The 26,587-nt window shown below is 33.8% G+C and overlaps 1 protein-coding gene across 1 annotated transcript in view; it reads right to left on the reverse strand.

Annotated features, from left to right (window-relative positions):
• The window catches only part of LOC107191193 (regulating synaptic membrane exocytosis protein 1), a 169,961-nt gene extending 146,086 nt beyond the window's left edge, over positions 1 to 23,875 (reverse strand). Inside the window, exons 1-2 of the mRNA XM_015580171.1 lie at positions 23,744 to 23,875; positions 10,985 to 11,099 (exon numbers count right to left, since the gene is read on the reverse strand). Coding sequence (XP_015435657.1) covers positions 10,985 to 11,099; positions 23,744 to 23,767 — 139 coding nt within the window. The 5' untranslated portion in view covers positions 23,768 to 23,875. The remainder of the gene's footprint in view (positions 1 to 10,984; positions 11,100 to 23,743) is intronic.
• Between the last annotated feature and the right edge of the window lie 2,712 nt (positions 23,876 to 26,587).

A 26,587-nucleotide genomic window follows, 5' to 3' on the forward strand; every position in this document is an offset into this window, starting at 1 on the left:
AATAAAAGTAAACTGTTATCTTGGTTTTTTAAAAACAGCAGTATTTAGCAACAAATTGAGGCTTGAAAGTCAACAATTTTTATACTCGAAGAAAATGCCAAGAAACCTATATTAAGAAAGTGATTTATTACGAGTGTAGTGTTAAGAAAGAGCAATAACAACATATGTAGGATATATGTAAAGGCAGTAATGTAGAGTAATTTCGGCACCTTGTTTCCTTGACTTTTTTGTGTGGTTTTGATAAAATAACAATTTGAAAACAGTGTTTTTTTTTTGTAAAATCATATTTTTATCCTCGGACATTGCTTTATATATTTCTTGAAAAATTAGGTGCTAAGAGGTGCTAAAACTACAGTTCTGTTCAGAAGTATCGCCTCACTTGTGCACTACTGAAAAATTATTGTGATTCAATGTTCCATAACGTTGTTAATATTCGTCAGAATTTGTTTAAATGAAAAGCAAATTAAAGCTCTAACCTTCTACTTTAAAATTTTCTACGTAAAATTTTGTTCATATTTCAGAACTATTGTGATTCAATGTTCCATAACGTTGTTAATATTCGTCAGAATTTGTTTAAATAAAAGGCAAATTAAAGCTCTAACCTTCTACTTTAAAATTTTCTACGTAAAATTTTGTTCATATTTCAGAACGGATGTTCCTCATAGATAACAGTGTTCGGAATTTTGCATATATTGCAGAAATAATTATTCTTTACCTTCAAAACAAGCCAAACTGTATCCAAAACAGATGTTTTTAACGAAGTTATGGCTATTTATAGAAACGCCTGCCTCTTTATGGTTTCATGTCTTTCGTGCATGGCACCGTTCAATGGTCTGCGTTTCTGTAAATGACTATAACTTCGTTAAAAAACATTCGTTTTGGGTGCAGTTTAACTTATTATGAAGGCAAGGGATCATACAATAGGCGTATATCGTATGGTTGATCTGATGATGGGGTAATTGAGGTGTGGATGATAGATCGATGAAGAATAGATATATCATAAGCAAGAAATACTGTCAGATAAAGAATCTTGCAAAGCATTTTCTGACGAAAATTAATTCTATTATATTGTTACGTGTTACCCGATAGGTAGCACGTATTGTATAATGTTAAAGTGAGAAACTTCAGGGTAGCGACGTCGTTTTGGTAACAACACCAAAACAGAGACAGAGTAGAGTCGTGATACGACTGTAGAATAGAAAAGACGTGTCAAGATAAGTACTCCTCCTCTCCAAATAAATAATTCTTCCTGTTTATTAATATTGTCCTTATTTAATTTATATCCTTATTTAACAATATATTGCAAATAAAAAATATTGTTAAAATATATATTATTTTATATATTATATACCATAAATCAGAATGTTTATGATCGTAGATACAATCGACCCGCGTGCATCCATCGCTGTCAGTTGATTGTTAACCTATTAAGTAAATTTTGTCTGTCAATTCCTGACGATTGAAATTGTTAGTATGTTATTAACGTTATTAGGACAAGGGTTCGTTGATGACCTTCTATTATATATATTATACCATATATACATATCTTACTGTACACAACACATTTGAAAAATATAGGTTTCCTTTAAAGGGCTGTATCTTCGTTAAACAAGACCGTTCTTCGATGAGGTTCGCTTTATTTTAAATACAAACGATCATACTTTCCGGTGGTATATATCGAAATTGCAAAAAAATATTGTTTGCACTCCGTAGCACTTCACGAACATCAAGGAAAAATACAGTTTGACACACTCCTATTTAGGGGTGAATTTTACCCTCTAGACAACGATTTTGATAAAATTGATTTAAAGAACCAAAAACTAGAAAGTTGATGTAAAATGATTTTTGTTTCATCAACATTGGATAAATAGTAACAACGTTATGAAAGTTTGGAGATTGAGTAAATTTTGTAATAGTTTTGACCAGCTTTTCGGGTCAAATACCCCACTGTGCGGTCGTGAAGAAAGTATCTTTAAGAGTGTTCTTTATATTTATATAATAAATGTAGTTATATTTGAGTTTAACGGAAACGTGTTTTTCTCCTCCAAAAACCCGTCATTTGCAAATAAAAAACTGTATCAGAACCTATTTTCAATAAACAATTATTGTAAAATAAACTAGTAAATGTTCATTAAAAATATGTTTTGATCACATAAAAGGCAGTCGAGAGCTTCGGTAATATGGTTTGAAAAATAGCTTCAAAAAGGACTTTTGGGGCCAAGAAAGAATAGAAATAGATACTTATTCTATCAGCTACTGTATTTACTGACCGCTGTGAAGCATTGCTATTTTTACTGGAAGAGTTAAGAGTTAAAACAGGTCCAAAACAAGCCGAATCCAAAGAAAAGTCGATCAGCAACGACAGGCTTCTATGTATAAAGGAAGTATTAGCTAGATCACACTATTCTGCTGGTGTTCATTACGCGAAGTGTATGTAAATAAAAGTACTTTGAAACGTGAAAAAAAACTTTAAACGCGCTTTTCTCGGAACTTTTCTCCTTTCATTTTTCCCTGATTACTGATTGCCAATGAACGGAGGGTCGAATCGTCTTGAAAAAACTACAGGATGTGTAAAATATGTGCCATTTCCCGCTGAACCTTTGATATAGTCTGTAAAAATTCGATACTTTTCCAAAAAAATTAAAGAGTCACGGTTTGTTAGTAGCGCACAAAAGAAAAATGTGTTCCACTAGCATCAGCTAAACGGAATGTGTTCACTGGCACCAGCTAAAACACATTCCTTCGGTCTCGAGCTTGCAAATATACTAAATACCACATTATCTACATATTTAGGATGTGCATGCTTAAAAAAGGCGTCAATTTCTTTAAGATTACCCAGAACTAATAGTTCCGATATACCTACATAAAAGTTTAGAGAACGTTTTAGATATACATAAAAGAGGTCAAAGAGACTCTCCATCGAGGGCAAATGACACCACTGAGACGGATACGAGACCTGGCAATATTGTTTTTAGACCTCATGGAAGTAATATAGGGTGCAAGTAGTACAATCGGCCGACCGTAATCGCCTAGCGTGCGTCTCGCTTACCTCGAACAGGGAGTACCACTGTCTTTAACTGCTCATTACGGAGTGCATTGTAGTATCTCCACTTTCGAAAGCAGCTTATATTATAAGTAGAATTTCAGAGAATACAGTCATATTTTTGTCAAATTTATCATCACGTGACCTTCCGAGAGAAATTTGTAAAAGAATAACTTGTTTATAATTTTCCATGCTATAAAAATGATTTCTCAATTTAAAAAACTACTATTCAAATAGAGCGAATCTGCTAGATTAAAATAAAGGAAAATTGAACTCGATACGATAAATACAAATTCATAAGTACACCCTGTGTATGAAAATAGACAAAAATTGCACACTTTGAGGCCTATATTTATTCAACAAATGCGACCAAAACAAAATGATGCCATAACGACCCTCCTAATTTCACGTGGACTGCATTATGTTCAGTTTTGAACAAAATTCCTGACATCAAAAGTGATCCTGCAAAAAGTGATCATTTGACGTGGAATAACCTATATGTACAAAAATATATGTATAATATTTAAAATACAAATTATAATCAAATAAAACTTCGAAGAAGAGAAAAAATATCGATTTCAATTAATACATATATCTTACAATTTTTTAAACTGCTTATTGTAATATGTCCAAAATAATTGCCCATTTATGGTCATACGTAATAATATTTACTACGATTACTCTTATAGACGTCCATAATATTCATATTAAATTTAAATATTAGCTAAATAGTAAATAACTTCACATGAAATTTCCTAGGAAAGCTTCAGGACATTTTATATTTTCCAAGCGACCCTCGCATATCTATCAACGAAACGCGTCATCGTCGCCCTCTGACGTACATGCGATTTTATTTCGCAATTCGCAGAACCACGTTTCTGCCGACGATGTTGCAATCAACGGATACGGATACGTATCGACAGTATGAAACTCAACTAATATTTTTCTAATCAAGCTTCTATTACAAGTGTTCAGTAGACATTCTGTGCAGAAATAAGAAATGTTTGTTTCCCCTCCAATACTGTTGCTCGATGGACCACTCGATCGATGGGAATTTTATTGCAAATTGTTCTTAGCATTTATAATTATCACTACGACTACCAGCGTTGTATGTATGCGAAACTAAATTGTAAAAGAATATAGTATAATGTAAAATGTATAATAAATTAAATGTCAACATAAATTCTGACAAAAGCCGGTTTACAATTTCAGTAATTGTAAAATAAGAAATTTGAAATCCCTCATTTTGACGGATTTGTTGTTCTAGTGTTAATAACATTTCAACATCAAATCATTAATTCAACCTGAGAGAGATATTGGAATCTCATGAAAACACAATTCTTGAATGTGAAACAAATTCCAGATAAACACCATTTCACATTACTCATTTAAAATGATTAAGGCCACACATTAATAGTTAGCGTGAAAAAGGACTAACGAAAATGAAAAATTGTATAATACTCATCAAATTATAATTATCGATTCCAGAAAATAACGAAACGAAAGCATTTCTTAATTATGAATAGTAATGAAAAGAACACGTAGTCAAAAATTTCGAAAAATGAAAAGTTGTAGTTGTTCTATCGTCGAAGTCAGTAGAAAACTGTAGAAACGAGCGCTTCACCTTTAAAATGATTCATGTTAACGGCGAAATCAACGTGAACTACCAAATTGTGATGAATATTTATGGAACATTTCATATAAACACTGATTATACCTAGTTGTATTTTAGCTTAGCTGAATGTTACGATCAAGTTTACTGACGTTCATAATGTTTAAACGTAGGATAAGATGCGCATTGGTGTAAACGCGTTCACGTTTACGCGAAAGGTTCGAAACGAGCACCTATATGTTTGCCTAGAAAATTAGAAAAGGAAAGGAAAAACGTGAACACGAATCTAAAATACAAGACAATTTTCAGCAGTAATTATGAAATTCAAAATATAATAATTTGTAATAGCACCTTGTGATAAATACTAAAATGTTTATTTTAAATTGGAGTGAAACATACAGATATTATCTACAATTTTTATTTCCTTAGTATTAATTGAAACTCCCGAATTTCTAAAATAAATTCTTTCATTTTGTAATTGGTTTAATTATTGCTACCTGTGCACCTAACGAAATGAGTATCTTCACAAATCTATTTTTTAAAGTAGCCAAATCATAAGTCACGTACAGGAATTAACTTAACAAATTCGTAACTACCCAACATCGGATAATTTTACTTTAACGATAGTAACAACGTGTTAATAATTAACATTGCGATAACTGCATTTTCCCTACTGTTAGCCAAATTGTCAGTGGTAAAAGAAGACACACATTTATTTCCATCAAGTTAAACTGCTTTAATCTGTTCCAAGAGATTCAATTAAACAATGCTCCGTATGAATTTTTGAAATTGTAACTACGTCATCCCTTAATCTTAATATAGTAAAAATTCGGCTAGAGCACATGCAACGGTTATTGAATCTATAAAATATAAGGGGATAGTATCTAAGGACTTTGTTAAATTGTCTTGTACTGTTACTAAGTACCTATTATCTCATTTTTTTTATGGGTATACGCCCAACTATATTCATTTGTACCCTTTCAAATGTAGTCTGGCTGGTATCAGTAACATGCATTAGCTATCTAGTCTCAATTGAATGAATCTTATTCCATTTACAAATTGAACAACCGCGTACGAACTCTAAAACTTCCTTTCTCGTTTGAACCCAATAAAAGTGTTCTCAAATACGATTACAGAGTCTTTTCAAACGTCTATAACCGCCTAAGATATTCATGACATTCTATAACGATTTTAGCTCGCCTTGATTTTTATTGGGATCACTATCTCGCCAGAACTCAATATCGCACCCCCACGGAAAAAGTGTCAAAAGTATAAAATTTTCAATTTTCATATTATTGCGTGAAATATCTTTTAACACGTAGATCCACCATTCACAAATATGTCATAACTTTACGTTTAATACTTCAAGCGAGATGGCATTAATGTCCCTACGTTTAATACAGGATAATTTATTGTATGTTCTTCATGTTATAAGTTAAAATACCCAGACTAGCATGTAAGAATTAAGGCATATGTTATTGACTATGCAACTACAGATAAATATTATACTACAGTATATTAATTAGAAGTTAAGATGCTACAAATATGCACTACCGCTTATAAGTAGGTATTAGAACACCTGGCCTAAGTAAAGGAAATATGAATTTCGTAAAAATAATGTATTTTAGGGCATTGTTATTATTTTATAGTATCACACGCGTTATCCATTGAATTTTAATATCCCCTAAACAATACTTAATAATACTTATAAGTGGGAATGTATACAAATATGTACACACATACATACAGGGTGTAACAAAAGTGTTGTCCGACCTGGAAATGAGGCACTCGGGGGATGAATTGGAACAAGTTTTTCCTTAGTAACAATGTAATCTGAGGCTTCGTTACTGAGATATTAACGAAAAACCCCGACCAATCAGAGCGCGAGTTTGCCAGCCGAGTTCCCGCGGTAGCGTTGGCTACAAATCACAGAACGTAGCCACCGCTAGAGCGGGAATTCGGCTGGCAAACTCGCACTCTCATTGGTCGGGGTTTTTCGTTGATATCTCGGTAACGAAGCCTCAGATTACATTGTTGCTAAGGAAAAACTTGTTCCAATTCACCCCCCGAGTGCCCCATTTCCGGGTCGGACAACATTTTTGTTACACCCTGTATATGTAACACAAAGTTCCCATTTCTATGTCTGACACGTTACACCCATGGGCCTTGACAGGTCTAGGATTTCATTATAAAAAAAATAGATGAAATGCTACACAATGAACCAGTTTCTTTTCGCTCTCCCGAAAAATTGCATGTTTTCGACTTGTGAGATTTTTCTTGCGGCGGTGCGATATGACAATGCATACCGAGGATCATTAAAAATTTGTACCAACATACCTTTTATTGACTTCTATTTCTCCAATTCCAGTAATCTCAAGTTTATTATGATCTTTTGTGATACTGAAAGTTCTTATATTTATGGAATTTGGGAAACACTCAGGAGATTTCAAAGATTCGTTTATTGAACACTAAATGACATTAAAATTCATAACCCTGAAGGATTTGCAGAAAAGGAGAAAGTGCGAGACCCAGAGAAAGATTTTCTATAGATAGATCGAACGAATGGGGAGAGGAATACGAACAAGACAGATACGTCGTGTCGCAATGAAAACAGTTTCCACGAGCCAGAGCTAGAGGTTATTTAATTTGGTAAATTCGATGAGAATGACTGTAACGAAGAGAGCGAACATCGTCGGGAAGTAGGTTAGCTCGTTGCATCGAAGGAGCCGAGAGCTCTTCGAAATTGCAAATATCTGTCGGGGGCTACGGGAACAAATTCAAGGGGATTCTTTTCTTTCCCATACAAATTGAGCCCGGCCTGTTATCGCGTGGTCCAATCCGATTTCTTTTTATGCAATAATTGACACGGCACTTTTCACGACATCGACCTTCTTTGAAGTTTACGTTCTATCGTGCCATGTTTCAATGTCTAGGGGGTGGCCCACGCAATTGGGCCAAGTCATAGCAATAAAACGACAGAAGATAGGAAAAACTGGTATAAGGAAAAATTAAATGATCTTAGATGATGCATTACCTGGTGTATGACTTCCGCGAACGTGAAGACGTTTCGAATATTTCAACGTCACCTCTGTCTTTTTAAACGGATCCGTACATTTTTTGTACGCTACACGATGCATTTTTTAATTCTCTATAAAAACATATGAAAGTACTTGGGTCGAAAAATGATTAGTTTAAAAAATATTTTAACTTCAGTTTCTTAACATTCTATAATATTTGACATAGGATTGAACGTTTCTTGTCTGTCTTCGCTCGTATTAACTAACTTTACTAATTTTATTTTTTATTAATTAATCATTTTTCGACCCAAGTGAAATACTCTTTTGTAGAGAATTACAATATGCTTTGAATAGCATATACAAAACTGTACAGTTCCATTTAAAAAAAACACACAAGACCTTGAAATCATTGAAACACCTCCACTTTCGGAGAAGACACATAGACCACGTGAAACCATTTAATTCTTTCCAATAAAATTTTGTTCTACCTTCTACCGTTTCGACACTATATGTTAGTCCAGTTGCGTGGGACACCTTATACATATAATACGTACGGTGGTTGAACAAAAATAAAGAAAAATTTTAGAAATCTATGTATGAAATCCTAGTAGATATTATGGCTATTTTAAATTTTGTAATAACACTCAACACCTCTCAATTTATTATGTCATTATCATAAAGAAACAAAATGTGTAGAAAAAGTTTATAGCGTAAGATGTTCTTCCTCACAAAATTAAGGTTGAAGGTGCAATCATTTTTAATCGTGCGTTTGTTATTTATTATTTCCATTTATCTTAACATTGGTAGTTTGTGAACGTGAAGAATATTTGTTCCCTACTGTAATTTATGCAAGACTAACTTATTATAAATAAAGTATTAAGCAATCGATTGATACATATCAACTAACTGTGTTGAAACAGACTTGAGCTCAACGTACATATGTTCAGATTTAATAAAGCTACTAATATTAATAAATCTACCATGTTTCTATAATCATCAGAAAGTTAATCTCTGTTAGAACTGATAGTAATGATAGAAAATTAATTAGAAATAAATAAAGCAGCAACAATAACAAAGGAAAGGAATTGTAACAACTTTTATTCTTTTATTTTCTCTACAATCGATTTTGTTAAAATAAAATTAATCTTACATATTTAACTAATCGGTACTCAAGAGCACCAATTGTGCCAGATAGCGATCCTCTGAGTTTCGGTAAGAATAACAGACCTTGCAGCAAAAGGACAGTAGATTCATTTTTAACAACTTTATGGAAATTAAAGAAAACTGCTTATTAAATTATTGCTATGACTTAACATTAAAAAAAGAACAAACTCTTTATTAAGTTGATAAGTCTTTGTTTTAATTTTTGGCGAATTTTTTCAAAGGAGAATGATAAATAGTGGCCAAATTTATGGTTTGCCAAACACGCAAACTATTAATGAATAAACTACGGATGTTTATGCATTTATAGCATCTTTTAACTTGAGAAATGCAATAAAATAAAGATTTTAATAAAAATTTATACTATTATGTATTACTGTGAACGTAATAAAGCATCTAACAGAGAATTCAAAATTCTGCTCCATTATAATTTTTAGATATTAGTATCTGAAACTGTCAATTTGCATAAATTTCCACAGCCTATGTAGTAAACATTATTCTATATGATTTCCATATTTCTATATGTTGATTATATTTTTCCATATTTCTATATTCATATTCTATATGAAGGTACCATTCCGTTTCTATATGTTGTCCATTATCCAAGGAATCAGAAATACAAAATTATTTATGTAAAGAAAGCAGATAAAGAGGAAGAGAGCAGGTCCGGATTTGCATTCTTACCGCACAAAGTAGTAATGGGGGCAGGTCCAGAATCTGTAGTGCATCGTTTCTTTTTCATCGAGTCTGAACCCGGCTTGCACCAAACGAATATAGAATATTTTGTACGCATATTACGCATATTAACGAAAAATTTGTCCGAAATGGATGTGCCACCCTCTTGCTGCGAAGTCCTTAAAGGATCATGCTCAGTCAGGAATTTTCAAAAAAATCGATTTTTCACTTTCTGCATTTTTTTTAAGTACAACATCTCGAGAATATTCTGTGCAAGTTTCATGGTAATTCAATTAAAAATGACAGAGTTACAGGCGTTAAAAAATGAACATATTATATAAGTGTAAGCTTGACTTGAAACTTTAAACGCGTTTTTCTCGAAACTACATTTTTCAAATCGGTGATCAATATTTCTCGAAAACTACTGTGTCGATTTACATGAAGCCTTTTGCGCCTTATTTCAAATCAGAAAAACTTGTCCTTGAACGAAGGATTTTTTTTCATTCCATACTTTTTTTTTTAATTGACCAATAACGAGTAACTTTTAGGTGAAAATCGCACTTTTTCAGGAAAATGTCCGCCATTTTGTTACTAATCAATATTTCGAAAAACCTCACGTTCAAGGACAAGATTGGTTCTTCCATTACATAAATCATACTGAATTTTTAATTTCAGATGAACCGTTACGAAGTTACAGTGATCACGGCAGACTACTTATTGTGAAGAGACATCCGGGAGATTGCTCACCATTTATTTACTAATAAATATTTTTAAATAAAACAATTACCTTATAATCTATAAACTGCAATCTTTGAAACACAAACACATTTCTTGAAAAAGGTCTTATAGTTTTCGAGAAAAAAATTCCCAAAGAACACTCTTTTTTCGGCCTCCTGACTGAGCATGACCGCTTAATTACGACAATCGTGTCAAAAACTACTGTACAAAAGCACTTTCGTGACCTAAAGAAACGGCAATTACTCGCGCTACCTTTGCGTCTAAAACTACATTTGAATTACAAACGCATTTCACGTCCCAGTAAACTGAATGAATTATAGTTGTCTTCCATAATTTCAAACAAATTACGCAGCCTTTTATAGAGCTACCCACCGTAAAAGGAACGAAAATCCGTCGTTTCGCGATTGTGTATGTGTCGGGGTCTCACTTTCCCGCAGCGAGCGCCACCGTTTCCCTGTTAAATGCGACCCCGACAGTAATTAAGTAAAAAAAAAAAGAACGTGAGCGGTATTTATGCGGGTTTGTTCCGTTTGCACAGGTCTACTCCGTGCGAAACCCATGGTCCCGTTGGGCTCTCGCTTCAACGGGGCTCGCAACACGCGACACAATGAAGGGATAAAAAGACGGGGGTTGGAACAGAAATGAAAAAAAGGACGAATTTTCAACGAGTTTTTCGTGCCAGTTCCCAGGGATGAAATTAGTCGACTGGTTAGAAATGTCAACGGTAATGAAACTTACCGTCCCGTATCACGTCGCCTCCCAGCTGCCTCCATTTCCGGAAGGTGTTCACGCCATCATCTGGTATAACCGATCCGGTTGTCCCGGAATCTGGTTGGGCAGCGGTCGGCATGATCTACATGAAAAAGTTATCTCGATTAGAAGATCGAACAGAAACTACATTAATTCCCCGATGAGTGTCCGAAGGCTTCTCGGCATAGAACATTAAATATTTCATAAACTAATGGCCATATGCGGCGGAACCAAATATCATTGACTTCAGAATTACAAACTCTATCGCTATGCTAAACCTCATTAAAAAGTCAGCGTTACACCTGGGGACCTCTCTGTGTCAATGCCGACGAGCCTTCGAACACTCATCGAGGATATATTGTACTACATAAGTAACGATGTTTACAAACGAAGCGACGAAATATTCCGGTAAAAGAAATCTGGAACGTTCAACAAAAATAAGTTTCGAACGGCAATAAATAATCTTCAATGACCTTCAAAGTCGAATCCCAGATTGCATATGACGACTTGTAACCGTTCAAATTGCACCTTATTTAAACGCTTACATAGGAGTGAGGAGAGCTCGATACTATTCGAATTTCCCACCTTAGCTGTTGTCATAAGATCCGCGAGCGTTGTACGAGCGTTCCCGAGCGCTAACGAAGAACGGCGAGACCGCGACCACTAAGTCACCGCGGATGCGCACGCATCGATCCCCACTCGATCATAATCGAAGGAGGTCGATGCGAGCCGGTAGATCGTCACTCTACGACTGGAAGCGATCCAGATTAGTCGCAAATAGGGAATAGAGTCCGTTAAGCAAAACTAATTAGTGTGGCGGAGTCAGTTCGATGAGGAGACAAAGCAAAGCGTCTTTAGCCATCCTCACCAGTGCGCACCTCTGAACTGCTATAACGAGATCCAACCCGGGATAAGGCTTCTGGAAGCCCAGCGTAGACGTCACAGCAATTATAATTAATTTAAATTAAATTCAACGTAGTAAAAGAATCTTATTATTACAAACTACTAGGAAGAAACGAAACGTAACCATAAGCAGTATCAGAGGACACACCGTGAGTGTGACATTCAACAGAAAGCTAATAAGAAAACAACAAAAGTCAAAGAAAGACGTGTAATAAACACCAAGTAAATATATATATATATATATATATATTCATATAAAATCGAACTAACTCTACCATAAGCGAGATTCGTTTATCGTTTAATTATAAGTTTTAAAAGCAAACTGCCACTGTTATAGTTCCGGTCATACGAGGAAAAGGGGGAAATCACTCTCAATCTCGAGCGAGCGAAGAGGTGACTGATCAGCCTGCCCATTGCATTCTGCCAGTTTCCTTCTCGCAATTCCGTTCGGCATTGCGAGTGAGTGTAGCTAGGAGCGTAAGTGCGATCGGAGTTTCTCTACCAGTGCTGGAAACGAGTGTCGGACCACGCTTGCGTATCTGTCTCTCGTATCTTATGCCCTGCGGATTAACTAAGGTTTTGTACGCGTCTCCAACCGAGAAGTTCTCCGGTGTACTCGGGAGAATCATCGGTTGACAGACATATGCATCGGGAGCGTAGGTTCCGAGGACTGTGCTACGTATAGTCACGGGGCTTCGTTCCCAAACAGAGTGTAAGATTGAGCACGATCGACGTTTGTCTACCGGTGCAGGAAATCGGTGCAGGGGCCACAGTATTGTACCTCTCATCGACGTCTTTTGCATCGCGGGCTGACGGAGGTTTTGTGTGTGTCTCCACGTGAGAAGTCCTCCCGAAGTATCGGCAGGACCATCACTTGCTGCGACAGATATCAAGGCATCTCTAGCTAGGTCCGCGGAACGAGTAATCGCCGGTAATATAACAGTGAAAGTGTGTAGTGCACACTGTGCATAGCGTGCGTGCGGATTTCCACGCGAATCCCGAACTGTGTCGCGAAACCGTCGCGCAACCGGAGTCGTATATTCTCGTGTAATAAGGGCATAACAGAATATAGAACAATTTTACCAGAATTGTGTGCCATTCTCTACAAGTACCTAGTCCACTCGTGGTCCTTCTGTGCCCGAAGGCACGAACCCTGCCTTCCTACGCGATTCAGTCAGACATCCGAGGTAGGAAGTAGAGTAACCGCCCTCAGATCAGGCGGAGCATATAAAATAGTAGAAGCTCTAACGAATTGTCAAACGAATCAACGTTTTATATATATATATATAAATATATAATAAAGGTTACAGACTAATGACGTCTTGAAAACAGCTTAAAGGCGTCTTATTGTAAGATGTGTGAATTAAAATTCCGAATGCAAAAGAACTACACAATAGATAAAAATCTTCAAACATATTATGAAAAGGAAACAAAACGATGGCACGCTATTATTGAAAGAATGATAGCCATTATTCAATTTTTATCTAGTCAGTGTTTAGCATTTCGCGGCGAGTCCACCGAGTTATACCATCCCAACAATGAAAACTTTATGAAAGCTGTAGAAATGTTAGCTAAATTCGATCCGATAACAGCAGAGCACGTAAAAAATGTACAGACATCAAAACAAAGAAAAAGTTATATGCCACATTATTTGGGGGTACATTTTCAAAATGAAATCATTGAGTTATTAGCAACAGCTGTAACAAAAAAATTAACAACTACTATAAACACATCGAAACATTTTTCTGTTATTCTTGATTGCACCCCAGATTTAAGTCACGTCGAACAAATCACGTTTATTGTCCGATGTGTGAATTGTAAAAAAAATAATGTAAAAATAGAAGAATATTTTCTTGGTTTTTTTCCAATAGTTGATACCACTGGCGAAGGTTTATTTAACTACCTTACTAATGAATTGTTGCAAAAATTTAATCTTGATGTGCAAAATATCCGTGGGCAAGGTTATGACAGTGGAGCCAACATGAGGGGTAAGCATATCAGGACTTCAGAAGAGCATTTTACATGTTAATCCCAGAGCAACATTTGTACCATGTGCAGCACATAGTCTAAACCTAGTTCTTAATGATGCCGTAAGCATTAATAAAGAAACCGTTGGATTTTTCGATATTGTTCAAGAATTATTTACTTGTTTTTCTGCTTCTCCATATAGATGGACTATGTTAAAAAAGAATATTCAAAATGTAACTTTGAAACCATTAAGTGACACTCGGTGCACGATTTTTTTCGGCCGACATTCACTCTAAGAGGGTGAAATCACCCCTCAAAATTTGCCGAATTTTTCGTTTTTTCAGTATATCTTGTTAACCGTAAGAGACAGGAAAAAACTTTTAATGAGAAAAGTGAATAATATTAAAAGACCTATGAAACTGCAAAAGAAAGAAATATATATTTTTTTTGTCATTATGCAAATATGAATAAGTTGTAAAATAAAGTTATAAAAATTTTTTTTGTGATATACAAATTGTATTTTGGACAATTTTTTATCACCATATTATTGTACATGAAAAACCATAAAACTCGCCCATTAGAAATTTTCATGTGTTCGAGATAGTATTTCTGGGTCGAAACTTTGAGTGGTGGTTTCACCTCCTTAGAGTGAATATTAGCCGATAAAAAAAATACGTTTCCCTTGTTTTTGCTTGCTTAACAAACGAACGAAGTTTCATTGAAATCGGCGTCTCCGGGTTGGCAAACTTCCTTGTGAGATGATTCAGTACTTTGTAGAACCTCCACTGGCCTTGATAACTGCTTTGCACCTAATTTTTTAAAGAAATCATTATCAAGTTCGTGATCTCCATACACACGTGATCAGTTCTTAAAGTTCCTTCTTACTTTTAGACTTCTTGTCTGCAATTTTCATACCCAATAATTAATAAAACAATTTAGTCTACTTACAAAGTTTGCAATGTATGTACCTACATATTCGACAAACTGTGTCTTTAAGGTGGGGTGCAACTTTATTGGCCACTACTGTATAGATAATTTGGTTATGTGTTATTCACTTTTAACCATAATTGTAGAAATCTTTGAAAAATAGAGACCAGGTAAGCGGGACTCGAAGATTTGTGATCTTTGGATCTTTCAGTCACGGTGCCTTTTGACCTTCCCAGTTTGCTTAACTTTCCATAAAGGGCCTGCAGAAAGTAAGGCCATTTATAAATATTACCTTTATCTGTACTTCCTGTCTATTATACATGAAGTCTTAACTATATGTTTCGAAATTTTAAGCGGTGAGACACTTTTAGTCTCATTTGGGCTAAGTTACTCCCTCTAAGACATTGAAAAGTATACCTGGGACACCCTGTATAAGGTTATCTAAAGCAAAAGTATAACTTTTTATCGTTGTTCGAAATTTTAATTTGGATTAAGATATTGCCCAACTCTGTTGCTTAATCATCTACGGCAGAAAATAATTTTCCCCGTGAGGGTAGAGTTTAAAGTGATCTTTCCACACCATCCCTCTGTTACGTGCGCAGTTATTATAGGGGAGCGCGCACCGTAATTGAAGTTGTATTTCGTAATAGCCGGAGAAGCCAGGAAATCGTCGATTTCTGAAACTCAGGCGACCACCTCCCGTGTAATATTCATTAAAGACGTGTCCAAACCCGTGAAATTTATGGGTGACTAAGTTTGTACGTCACTTGGAAGTTTTGTATTTTTCCGTCTGTTAGTTCTTACAATGTTTGTGAGACTCTGTACGACTCTGTGAGACTCTCACTTGCGAGTATAACGATATGAATGAGGCATGGAAGAATTGAATCAGTCTTACTCCAGTGACAAGATAATTATTCTGGTAACCCTGAATCATACAGAAATTATATAATAATTAATTTACAGTCTATTATATAATAAATCTCTATTATTGCAAACGTAATCTCAATGTTTACATCATAGGTGTCATATATTATTATTAACATCTTGTTATATTTTGACAAGATTGACTCGTAATCGACATTTTGAACTAAACATAAATATCACGAACCGAACTCGTGGTCTTAATCTCGAGCCAAGTATGAATGACACTCTGTCTCCGCTGCTTCGGCTCCTTTCCCGACCATTCGAGCGCATCGCTTGGGCCCGGATTCTTCCGAGTTAAATGGTATGCCAAAGAGTTAAACGCCTGCATTATGCAATTCAATTTACAGAATATGGATACAGTGTACATTCTACTTTAAGGTTGTCAGCTAACATACAATATGTCGTTTAAACCTAACCTTAACATTGCGATATTCACCAAGAAAAGTATATATTAATTTCCATATCAGCAATATCGACAGAATAAATTCCATGGATACAGTGTACAGTCTAATCTAAGATTGTTAGCTAACATACAATATGTCGTTTAAACCTAACCTTAACATTGCGATATTCACCAAGAAAAGTATACATATATTAATTTCCATATCAGCAATATCGACGGAATAAATTTCAAAATAAAGAAGTAGTTAAAATAGTATTTATTGAGAGAGAAAAAATAGTATTATTAAAGAGAACAATACACAGTGGTACGAGCACGCTTGATTTAATACAAAAGATGGCAGCAAGTCTAACCTAAAACACGACAAACATGTGCGACAAGGCGCACAACGATTGCAGCGCCCCACAAGTCATGTAAGTGTTAAAAGCCTTTATGAATGTTGACAGCTTATTCCAACAGAAGTTTTAAAAATATAGAGTGTTGTAGGGCAAGTAATACATATAATTGATTAAAAAGCTAAACAATACATAAAAAGAAATCGATAATATAAAATAAATTTCTTTACATAGGTAGTCCCATTTTCAAGAATATTAAAATTGAAAATATAATATATGAGATGTAGATGTTTTCAAATACGACTGACTATTTACAATACTATATCGATACGTCTGATCAATGCTTCGTATTTCTACTTATCATAAATACGGACAGCAATACACAGATCATTGTCTGTTTTTCATTGATCTTAGTACTTCCTAAGTACCTGTTTATGTCAAATTGATGCAAAAAAACAACTGTATGATATCACCGTCAACACTTCTAAATATTAATATTTAACAGTGATCTATTTTTGTTAGCGTCTTTTACCCATACCATGTGATCTGCGAAACAAGAAACAATGAAATTGCCACCAGTAGTCATACAGTTATCCCGAGAAATTATGTTCAAACAGACCTTTCACATATATCATTGTAATCATCTTGAAATGTTCAATTACATAAAAATAATAAGATGTAATTTTATTTAAAAAAAATTACATTCTTATTAAAATCTCTATAGATAACAAGTAAAAAGAATTCTAATTTTCTATTATGTTTACTCTATGAAATTAAACAACTTTCATATGAAACATTGTTTCGCATTTTCAATAATTAGAGAAACAATAGCGTGTATACACTTAAAGCCTTTATTTATTATACATTCAAGTAAATAAAAAAAATTTGTTTTAACATTCGTGCAGCGTGGCAAATTGTAGGCGGCGCTAATCGTTTTGATCCAAAATTGTTCTGTACAAACGGTACCTGCGGTATCTCGATGTAGAGTAGTTCGAAATCAATATTTCAAAAAGATTATTGAATGTTACTCTAACGTCTATCGTACGACCAATCATGAAGACGAAAAAATAAAATGGCCGCATTTGGTATGAGTTGTAACAAAGACATGAAAAAATAGGAGGAAATTTTACGTGTACTATTGAGAATAACAAAAGCACTTATGCTTCAAAATTTTCAATAGTAGGTTATATGGTACCTGATTCAATTACAAAAAGGATACCTGAAAAATGTTTAAAATTGATTAGAAACTTTTTACGTTACGATGGGCACCGTTTGTGTACAGTTAAATTTCAGATCATCACGATTAGCTCCACCTAGAATGCAGGAAAATTGAAACAACAATTTTATTAATTACTTGAATGTATAATAAATGAAGGCCAGGAAATATTTTACCACATCTTGTTTACTTTCTTTAAAGAAAATTCATATCATAAGTCGCCTTTTTTCTGGCCGCTAAAGGGAAAGGGGCCTTAACCCTCCGTAAGCAAACATATTTTATCCTGTAGTCCAAGCCTAATTTTTTTAAGGTTTTTGGCTTTCAAACAATCTGAAAAAATTCTGCAATACTTATCAAAGTCTCTACTACATTATACAGTCGTCCGTTAAGTCAAATGTAGAAAACTTTTTTTAATAGAAATAACAATTCTGAAGACTGTCGAGGGATAATGGAATTTCGCCTGAGTCGTCAACGACCCACATACGGAGGATTAAACGGGACATACTATAGATAGAAAAAAATACATTATTCAAGTGTATTGTTAAAATATATTATTCCATGCCGCATCCCACTTATCATCCCCAAAAGATATATTTCACACACAATACAGAATCCCTACAAAAAATTAATCGTAACACACTACATTTTAATGAAACTTCGGTAAAAACTCAGATGACCAACGCATAATCGATCCAAATCGTACCTATAAAATCCCCTTGATTCACTTAGTACCGCGTCACTTTTATCCACGTGGTTCCCGTTATCCGTTACATTTGGCCTGAAACGCGATTGAATTGCGTTCACCTTTTTCCCGGTGTTCAACGATGAGGCTCGCCAGCGTGTGGCTTCGTGTGACGCAATGCGTCGTGAATACGTTATCGAAGGCCACTCTGTAGAATATATCGGCCGTTTAATATTCCCGGTGAATTTGCATTCCGAGATTCCATCGCTCACTCGGATTAGGGAATAGTACTCCTACACGGCCTCTTTGGAATCCTCCCAAAAGCCAGGCCCTGAGTTATACCATGCTCGCGGATCGAAGGACGAAGGACACTCGGTGTGTTTGTATGCATTTGTATGCATGTATCTCCAGGAAAGCCACTGAAAATCAGTATACATATACGTGCTGGGAGGTGGAAAGAGTAGAGGTAGGCTCCAAGGATCAGACAGGGTTCGACCATAGGACCTCAGAGAATCAGACAAAGGAAACAGATGGGCATAGAATGGCCGAGAGAGAGATAGAAAGAGGGGGTGGGGGGAATGAGGTGGAGAGATCGGCCAGCAGCGTGCCAGACAAACCGCCATTTACATTCCCCGATTACAAGATTAGCCCTCGACCTGCCTATCGTCCGAAGATATTCACTGGCAATGCCGTGACGAAGGTCAAGAGATTTGTCTTTGTGTTCCAGTGCCGGGCAAGAACAGTGAGTATCGAGTCGACCAAACCATTAATCTTGACCGCTCGGTGTTTGTGAATAATCTAGTCTGTGGCAATTTAGTGTTGTATTTGTTTCGAACCCCATGTTTTTTTTTTAGAGAGAGAGCATTATCTAGCTCGTCAGTTTATAGTGGCAATTAGATGGGTGCAAATGTTTTGATGGGTTTTTTGCTCTACAAAAATCGAGGAATAATAATGATTTTGGGGTTTGCTCGAAAAGAATAGACTAGTAATAGTAATTTTAGATTTTGGTCTAAGAGAGTAAACTAATAACAATAATTTTGGGTTTTGTTGTAAAAGAGAAAGAGGGCAATTATAATTAAAGTTATTGTTATTAGTGTAATTGTTCAGAGCAAAGCTAGTCTAAGTGAGTAATAATTTAATGAAATACATATAATTCATTTATAACATGTGTATCCTCACAATGGAAATTTTTATTCTATTATACAAAGTTTCGGGGTATTACTACTACTAAATTTATATAATTACATTTTATTAATAAATTTACAGTTTACGAATGGCGATCGTATCAACTGTGGAATATTCATAAAAATTATTGAACTGACACAATAATTTAAACTAACCGTTGTTTAAATTAATTTGACAAAGGGACAGTCGCTTTCTAAAGAACCGCGTTTAAAAATAAATTTAGAAAGGAAAATGCATGAGGATCCAAATTAACGCACGGATTGTTGTGTCTGTGGTAATTATAATGATCCGCCATCAGGAGGATTAACTAGTATTTATTATAATTATTCTGTTCATGGATCTGGTGGTTTCTAGAAGCCAATTCGCTAATGAGATTGTAATGAAATCTCCTTTTTAAAATTTTATTTGTTTTTCATTTGATTTTGAACTCATACTCACCAACTTTTTATTTAATTTTGTTGTTCAATTGTAATATATGTATATATACAATATTTATTAGAAATAAAGTATGTATTTTTTATTCTTGCACGCGCTTTTATTATTTTTATCTTCTAACAGTAAATTGAATGTCACTATAAAGTTAAATTCCTCATTTGTTAAAAATTCTTTGGACTATTAAAGTTTGTACACACTCGAAGATATGAGATAATATAAAATGAAGAAACTATAATATTTATACGGAAAGAACTCAATGAAAAATTGTTTGATTTATGCACATCTTTAGCAAAAGGATTCTCTAATTGTATGTATCTTCATAAAGATAAATCTAAATAATAAAAACAATTCTTAATATTTGTATAGATGATTTACAATGAATTACATTAAACTCATTAGAAAATCATTATAATTCTTCTAATTTCAAAGAAATAGAATTTTTTTAAATCCAAAAGGGGTTCAAAACTCTATACACACCTATGACTTCCAATCAAAGACGAGGAAAAAGAGATCATTAATTCAGTTCAAGCTTTTCGCTTTCAGAATCTTGCTTCAAAAGCTCGATTTGTTTTGACCTTCCATCGACTGTGCGCACGAATGCAGAGAATTCTTGGAATATCGAATTGTGTATCAAACACAATTTGTTCACGTCGAATCCCAAACGAATTTCAGGAAACTCTCATGAATCATTCGTAAAACTCCACTGCACTAGAGAACTCAATTACAAAATCGATACTTTAGATCAAACACACCCTGATTCCTTTTAGTCTTCTGATGTTAAAAAGTAGCAAGTAATTTACACTAAAATTGCTTACATTAAACTGGCATTCTTTAATACATTCATACGTGAATCGTAATTTTGTTTAATTTCTATTAAAGTAATTAGCGTTACGAAGTCTACAAAATTTGACTGCTCTGAAAACAGCTGAATACTTATAATTTGTTGTAATTGTGCCAATCATTTTGTTACTCTAATTATTTCTAGTCGTATTAGTTTTATATACTGAACTTGTTTCAAAGATTAAAAAACTAAAAAATTAAAATGCAAATCAGTGGCTTTAATTTGGTTAGTAATTCTACTGTCATTCAAGAGCCTTTCATGCTTAAAATTGCAAAAGTGTTGAGTAAAACAAGAACACGTAAAAAATTGATAAGGTATTTATTTTCTTTCATACTTTTCTCAAAATGTCTGAACAAATTACTTGCAACGTTCACATAATTTTTAAAAATATTTTCGACATTTTTTATTACAATAACGTTTAAGTTCCATGTCACATTCTTTCACGTATCCTACAAAAAAGACAACGGTAAATTTAATTTCAATTTAATATCAGTCAGACGTGTGTGGAGAATAATTCAAGTTCCATAACCCGTTTACACTCGAGACTCTAAAATGGAAGCTTAATATAATACAGTTACTGTATTTAAAGTACTTTTGTTACCGACTTCAAGTTTTCACCTTTTTTTTAGCCACCACTGTTTCGTTTACAAACAACATTTCAGTGTGTCTATGAAGCCAAAAATAGAGAATGAAATTCAGTGACGTATAAATCGATGGAAACACACTCGACTGAACGAACAAATTTTCAGCGTTCGAAATTATTGAAAGCTTTAGAAACTAACAAAGTCCAATGGAACGGATAACGAACTCGGTGTTAAGAAAAATCCTCGAGAATTATTACGACGCGATGAAACTTTATCTACTCAAGACAATCCTGGATCTTGATACTGATTTGGAACAGAACTCTTTAATTTAGTACTTGAGGTAAACTGTGAGCAGATGCAGAAATATAATTCACTGTTGATTACTCCTAACTCACGTCAGATCGTTGCGATACAAAGAAATAGAGCTTAGTTCCCGTAACATGGTGTAAGCTCAAAGTGGCCGATATAAATCTGCTTTACTCGCGTTCTGAGGATTAAACTCTGTGTGGATGTAACCATTTTATATTTGTTCGAAACTTAATCTTGCCTAGTTTCCAGTTTTCGAAATATCGTCTGTTTTCATCTGTGCACAACGTGATCCGTAGTTTTTCTTATTGGTGAGAATAACTATCAATTATCTCGTAAATTAAAATAGGGATCAAAATTTTTTATTGAATAAATTGTCGAGTTTCTTGAAATATGTATATATGATCGATTTTCAAATTGTCTCCGGGACACAAGTGACCTATAAAAATAGTTTATTTTCTTAAATCTACATATTTCTACCTGCACACAGACAACTGTAATAAACAAAGTATTGGATGAATTATAAATTATTATTAAAATGATATATTTATTCGATGAAAAAATGAATAATGAAATTCTTGTGTAATAGAAAATCGAAAGTGTAGAATCATATTTTTTCGTACGAAATGTAGTTATCGAGAAAACTGAGTTGGAAAATTCATTCGATGTATGTACATACCACTTGAAAATCATTTCGTTTGTCTGTCTGACCATTCGTAATTATTTCTACTTGTGATCGTATTTATTAGTAAACTACGGATATATAATATATTATCGGCGAATTTAAAGAAACTGTAATAAAAAATGAAAGGTTCTATTAAGTTTCAAATAAAATAAAAATATTATTAATTTCAGGTTATTACACTTTTTACTGCTCTTGAGGTTGAGACAATCGCATGTACTGTTAATGAATGAGATGTACAATTTATTTATGAACGTATAATATCTTTTCATATCAATACCGCGCAATTGCCAATGTTGATTGTAACTAGGATCAGTAGATAATCGCCAAATATGTATATTCAACAGTACATTGAAACGCACGTGTGTTCGACGAATTTTCAAACTTGTGTTTTCTACAAGTTGAATTAATCTTTGTACATTAACACTGATTGTTACTGTAATTATATTACAACTAAAAAGTTGTTGGTGACGTAGAATTTACAAATTATCTACGAATCTGTGAAACTAAATGTAGAACTGCTTCATTAACGTTCATACACAACTGTTCAGTAAGCTTGCGTAACTCGAAGTTTCATTTGAAAAGGTTCGGTACTACATTTAAAGTACCTATTGAAATTTTACAGGTTTATTTTTAATTAATTAATTTTCATTCATGTACAAGTATTGTTCTAATTTCAAAGTAATTTTTTAGAAAACGTATCCAACACTATCATAATTCCCTAAGGTTTACAAAATCTAGTACCATTAGTATTTTAGGAGTGAAGCATCAGTCTTCTCTACTTTTTTAAAATACTTTCAAAGATTTTGTAACCCTCAAAAATTGCAGTAGAGGAAAGTGGCTAAATATGGATTATTTTTCGTAATTGTTATTATTTTGACATGTTTACTTGTTGTTCTTGTTGACATATTTGCATGTAGTATTCATAGGTATTTGTGAAGCTATGTGATTTTTGAAAGCATAATGTTCTGTTTTTAACTTTGTGAAATTCCAAATATGAAGCATGACGAATGTGCTGCTGCAGAGTTTGGCACTTGGATATGTGATTATGGCAAATATCTATTTTCTAATTTCATTTTGAAAAAATGTGATTTTACAATCCAAGTGTCCTAATCAATAAGAAGAATAAAAGAATTTTTGTTTATTTTCCATGATAATATTGTACCTCATATCAGTGTTCCATATTTGGGTAGGTACCTATTCCATATTAGGTACTATTTATGTGTTTTTAATGTTAATTCAATATTGAACATTCTTTCTTAACATTAGAAAACAAAATGGTTTTCAATATTTAGCTACTTCTCTCTAATGATTACAATATAGAAGGAACAGCAATGGCACTAGAAAGAAATCAGTTACCTTTTTGACGAAATCACGCAACATCTTGGATGTTGTGGAGTGTGTATACACTTCGAGGGGTGAAACGGAAATACTCTTAGCTCCCTGTTGCGCCTTCTTTGGCGTTCTGCGTCCTGACCTTGGTTACCGGCATAAAGTCGTTCTCAGGCCGGATGTCGGATGTGTTTCTACGTCACCCGCTTCACAACAAGGTCGCGACAATATCCTCAATACACCGAGACCAGGGATGATTCAGAATGAATCGGCAGAACGCGGAGCCACTTGGCTCACCCTTTTGCCAGAAACTCATTCCCATGAACCTCGAATCGCTTCTCTACGCGTGACGTCCGAACATATCCTTTGTGAAGTAGACGATGAACTGATCTGAAACATTATTAAAAAGATCATTCGTTACTTACTGCGTCTCGATTAATTTATCAAGATTGATCGCGTTCAAAGTGTTACATAATAGAAAAATACATTAATGATTGCAAGAACAGATGGAGCAGTTTCTCCTTAAAATAAAGTGTTATCCACCACACGATGTGAGTATATTTTTAAGAGAATTACGGTACTAAATATTATTTATAAGTTCATGAAGAATTGTAACATTAGAGTACAATCTTACACAAAACGAACATTGCAACATATAGTACACGTATTCGTTTCCCTTTTATATGTATTACGACAAAATTGTTAAACTACTATGAAATGTACATTACGGTAAATGTATAGTATATAAACTACAAACGGTTTATATTGTGTAGTAATTTGTACATTTTAATAAATAAATAAATTGTAGACTGGAATTTATATTTGTTTCTCGATTTATTTCTTCGCAATTTATTATTGAACGTATGAATAAATAACCTGCTATCTTTTGTTAAATTCAGTATTTGTTTTAATTTTTCTGCTCGAGGAATGATATTTCCGCTCGTTCTTCAATAATTACCGCCGTTTTTAAAGAAAGAAAGGGCAAAAAAATGTTTTGCATTTAAACTGTGTTACTAACACGCAGTCGAAGATAAAAGTATTCGTACACTAGTGACGATTATGACAAATTGACAATACTATTTTCACTATAACATTAGGATGAGAATAATTTACTTCCAAGTATACTAAAAAAATTAGATGTATATTAAAGTATAGCCTGATAGAAATCATTTTAACTGTTGTTACACTAAAAACAGTATTGCCACTTGGTAAAAGTCATCGATGTATGGATACTTCCTTTTACTTATGCATCGACAAAAAATTGTGAAATATTTATTGATACAGCTAATAAAACAATATTATGTACCTACAATAGAAAGACCTAAATTTGTATACGGTAAGGGATAGAAGAGAGCAAAAAATTTACAGTAATATGGATGACAGTACAAGAATAGAAGATTACGGTAAATTATGCATAGCACGCATAATATTAAATCTAATAGCATGACCAGAATTATCGAAAAAAATTTACTATGTCATTAATATCGTTAACCTGAATGCAAATACAATTTGTACATACAGTGAGAGTCAAAACTAAGTATAGGTACCTACACCTTACAAAGGTGATTATAATACTTCTGCAGCATCTTACTATTGTAAGATTGTGGCAGTGATACAGCTGGATATAATTTTCTTAACTTTTTCGGGATGAATAGGAAGCTGGAAAATTCGAGAAGAAGAAATTCGATGCTATATAACCACGAAATTTTATAATGTATCGTTGAACATAGTGAATACACTATTATAGTTTGGGACAGCATGGCAAACTCTGGTGAAGGACAGTTGGTTTTTATTTGTAATACTATGGACAAATTTGGATGTTTAAATATTTTAAACTCAAACTCAGCTGCAAGTGCATTCATAGATCTTCTAGTGAGATCGTGATCCATAATATACAGCAAAGGTGGCTAAAAATTGTTTGCTGGAAAACACTTTCAATCAGTTAAGCCCTCTTCCAGAGTCACCAGACATCAATGTAATAGAGCAGCGATGCGAAGTATTAGATTCTAAATTTGGAGAAACAAATATGTATAGATCCTATACTTTCAAAATGTATGCTCACTTTTTATTCTAACTGTATATTTGAATACAAAATAGAATAGAAACTCGATTATCTGAGCACCGTGTATTCAAAGATTGCTTAATTCAGCATTCGATTATCAAAATAATGTAATTTAAGTATATTGAAATATATGAAAGGTTAACTAAAACTGTTATATGTATAAGGAAAAATGTTGTGGTAACAGAATATAAATCGGATAAATAACTAAATTTTAGTTAAAACTGTACACATGTATCTATATGTAGTATTCTATGTATAATAAATAGTAATCCTTGCGTCGATCATCCGAAACATCCGGTCATTGTGATATTGTGTCGCCTAACCATATTATCGGTTTAATCGTGGTTCTATTATACCCACACTTTCTAACTAGAAAGAATTATACATGTACATAACTATGTACATATATAAATTATTGCGGAAACTGGGGCAGGAATGTAGAGGCATAATGTCACTTATAACATCACAACTACATGCTATTAATTTACGAGTATTATTATCGGTGTATATATTTTTATAGTACATTCAATATATTTGTATTGTAAATACAGTCTATTTTTATAATATATTTATAGTACATGTGTATTTGGTTTTTAACAAAATTACATGCCATGATGTGTCAAATTAAATCTGTATAGTATTAGAAGAATAAAAGTAAAAAGTTCACATATTTTTCCACTTTTTACATTGTTTCGACAGTAATTTAAACACGACATTTCCTTCCTTTTGTAGATTCTAACATTAAAAAAGTTACTTCTAAACAGATTGCATATTGTATGCTTCAATGTCATCAAAATTTTGCCCTCAAT

Source organism: Dufourea novaeangliae, unplaced genomic scaffold (genome assembly GCF_001272555.1).
Source record: "Dufourea novaeangliae isolate 0120121106 unplaced genomic scaffold, ASM127255v1 scaffold245, whole genome shotgun sequence".
Lineage (NCBI taxonomy): Eukaryota > Metazoa > Arthropoda > Insecta > Hymenoptera > Halictidae > Dufourea > Dufourea novaeangliae.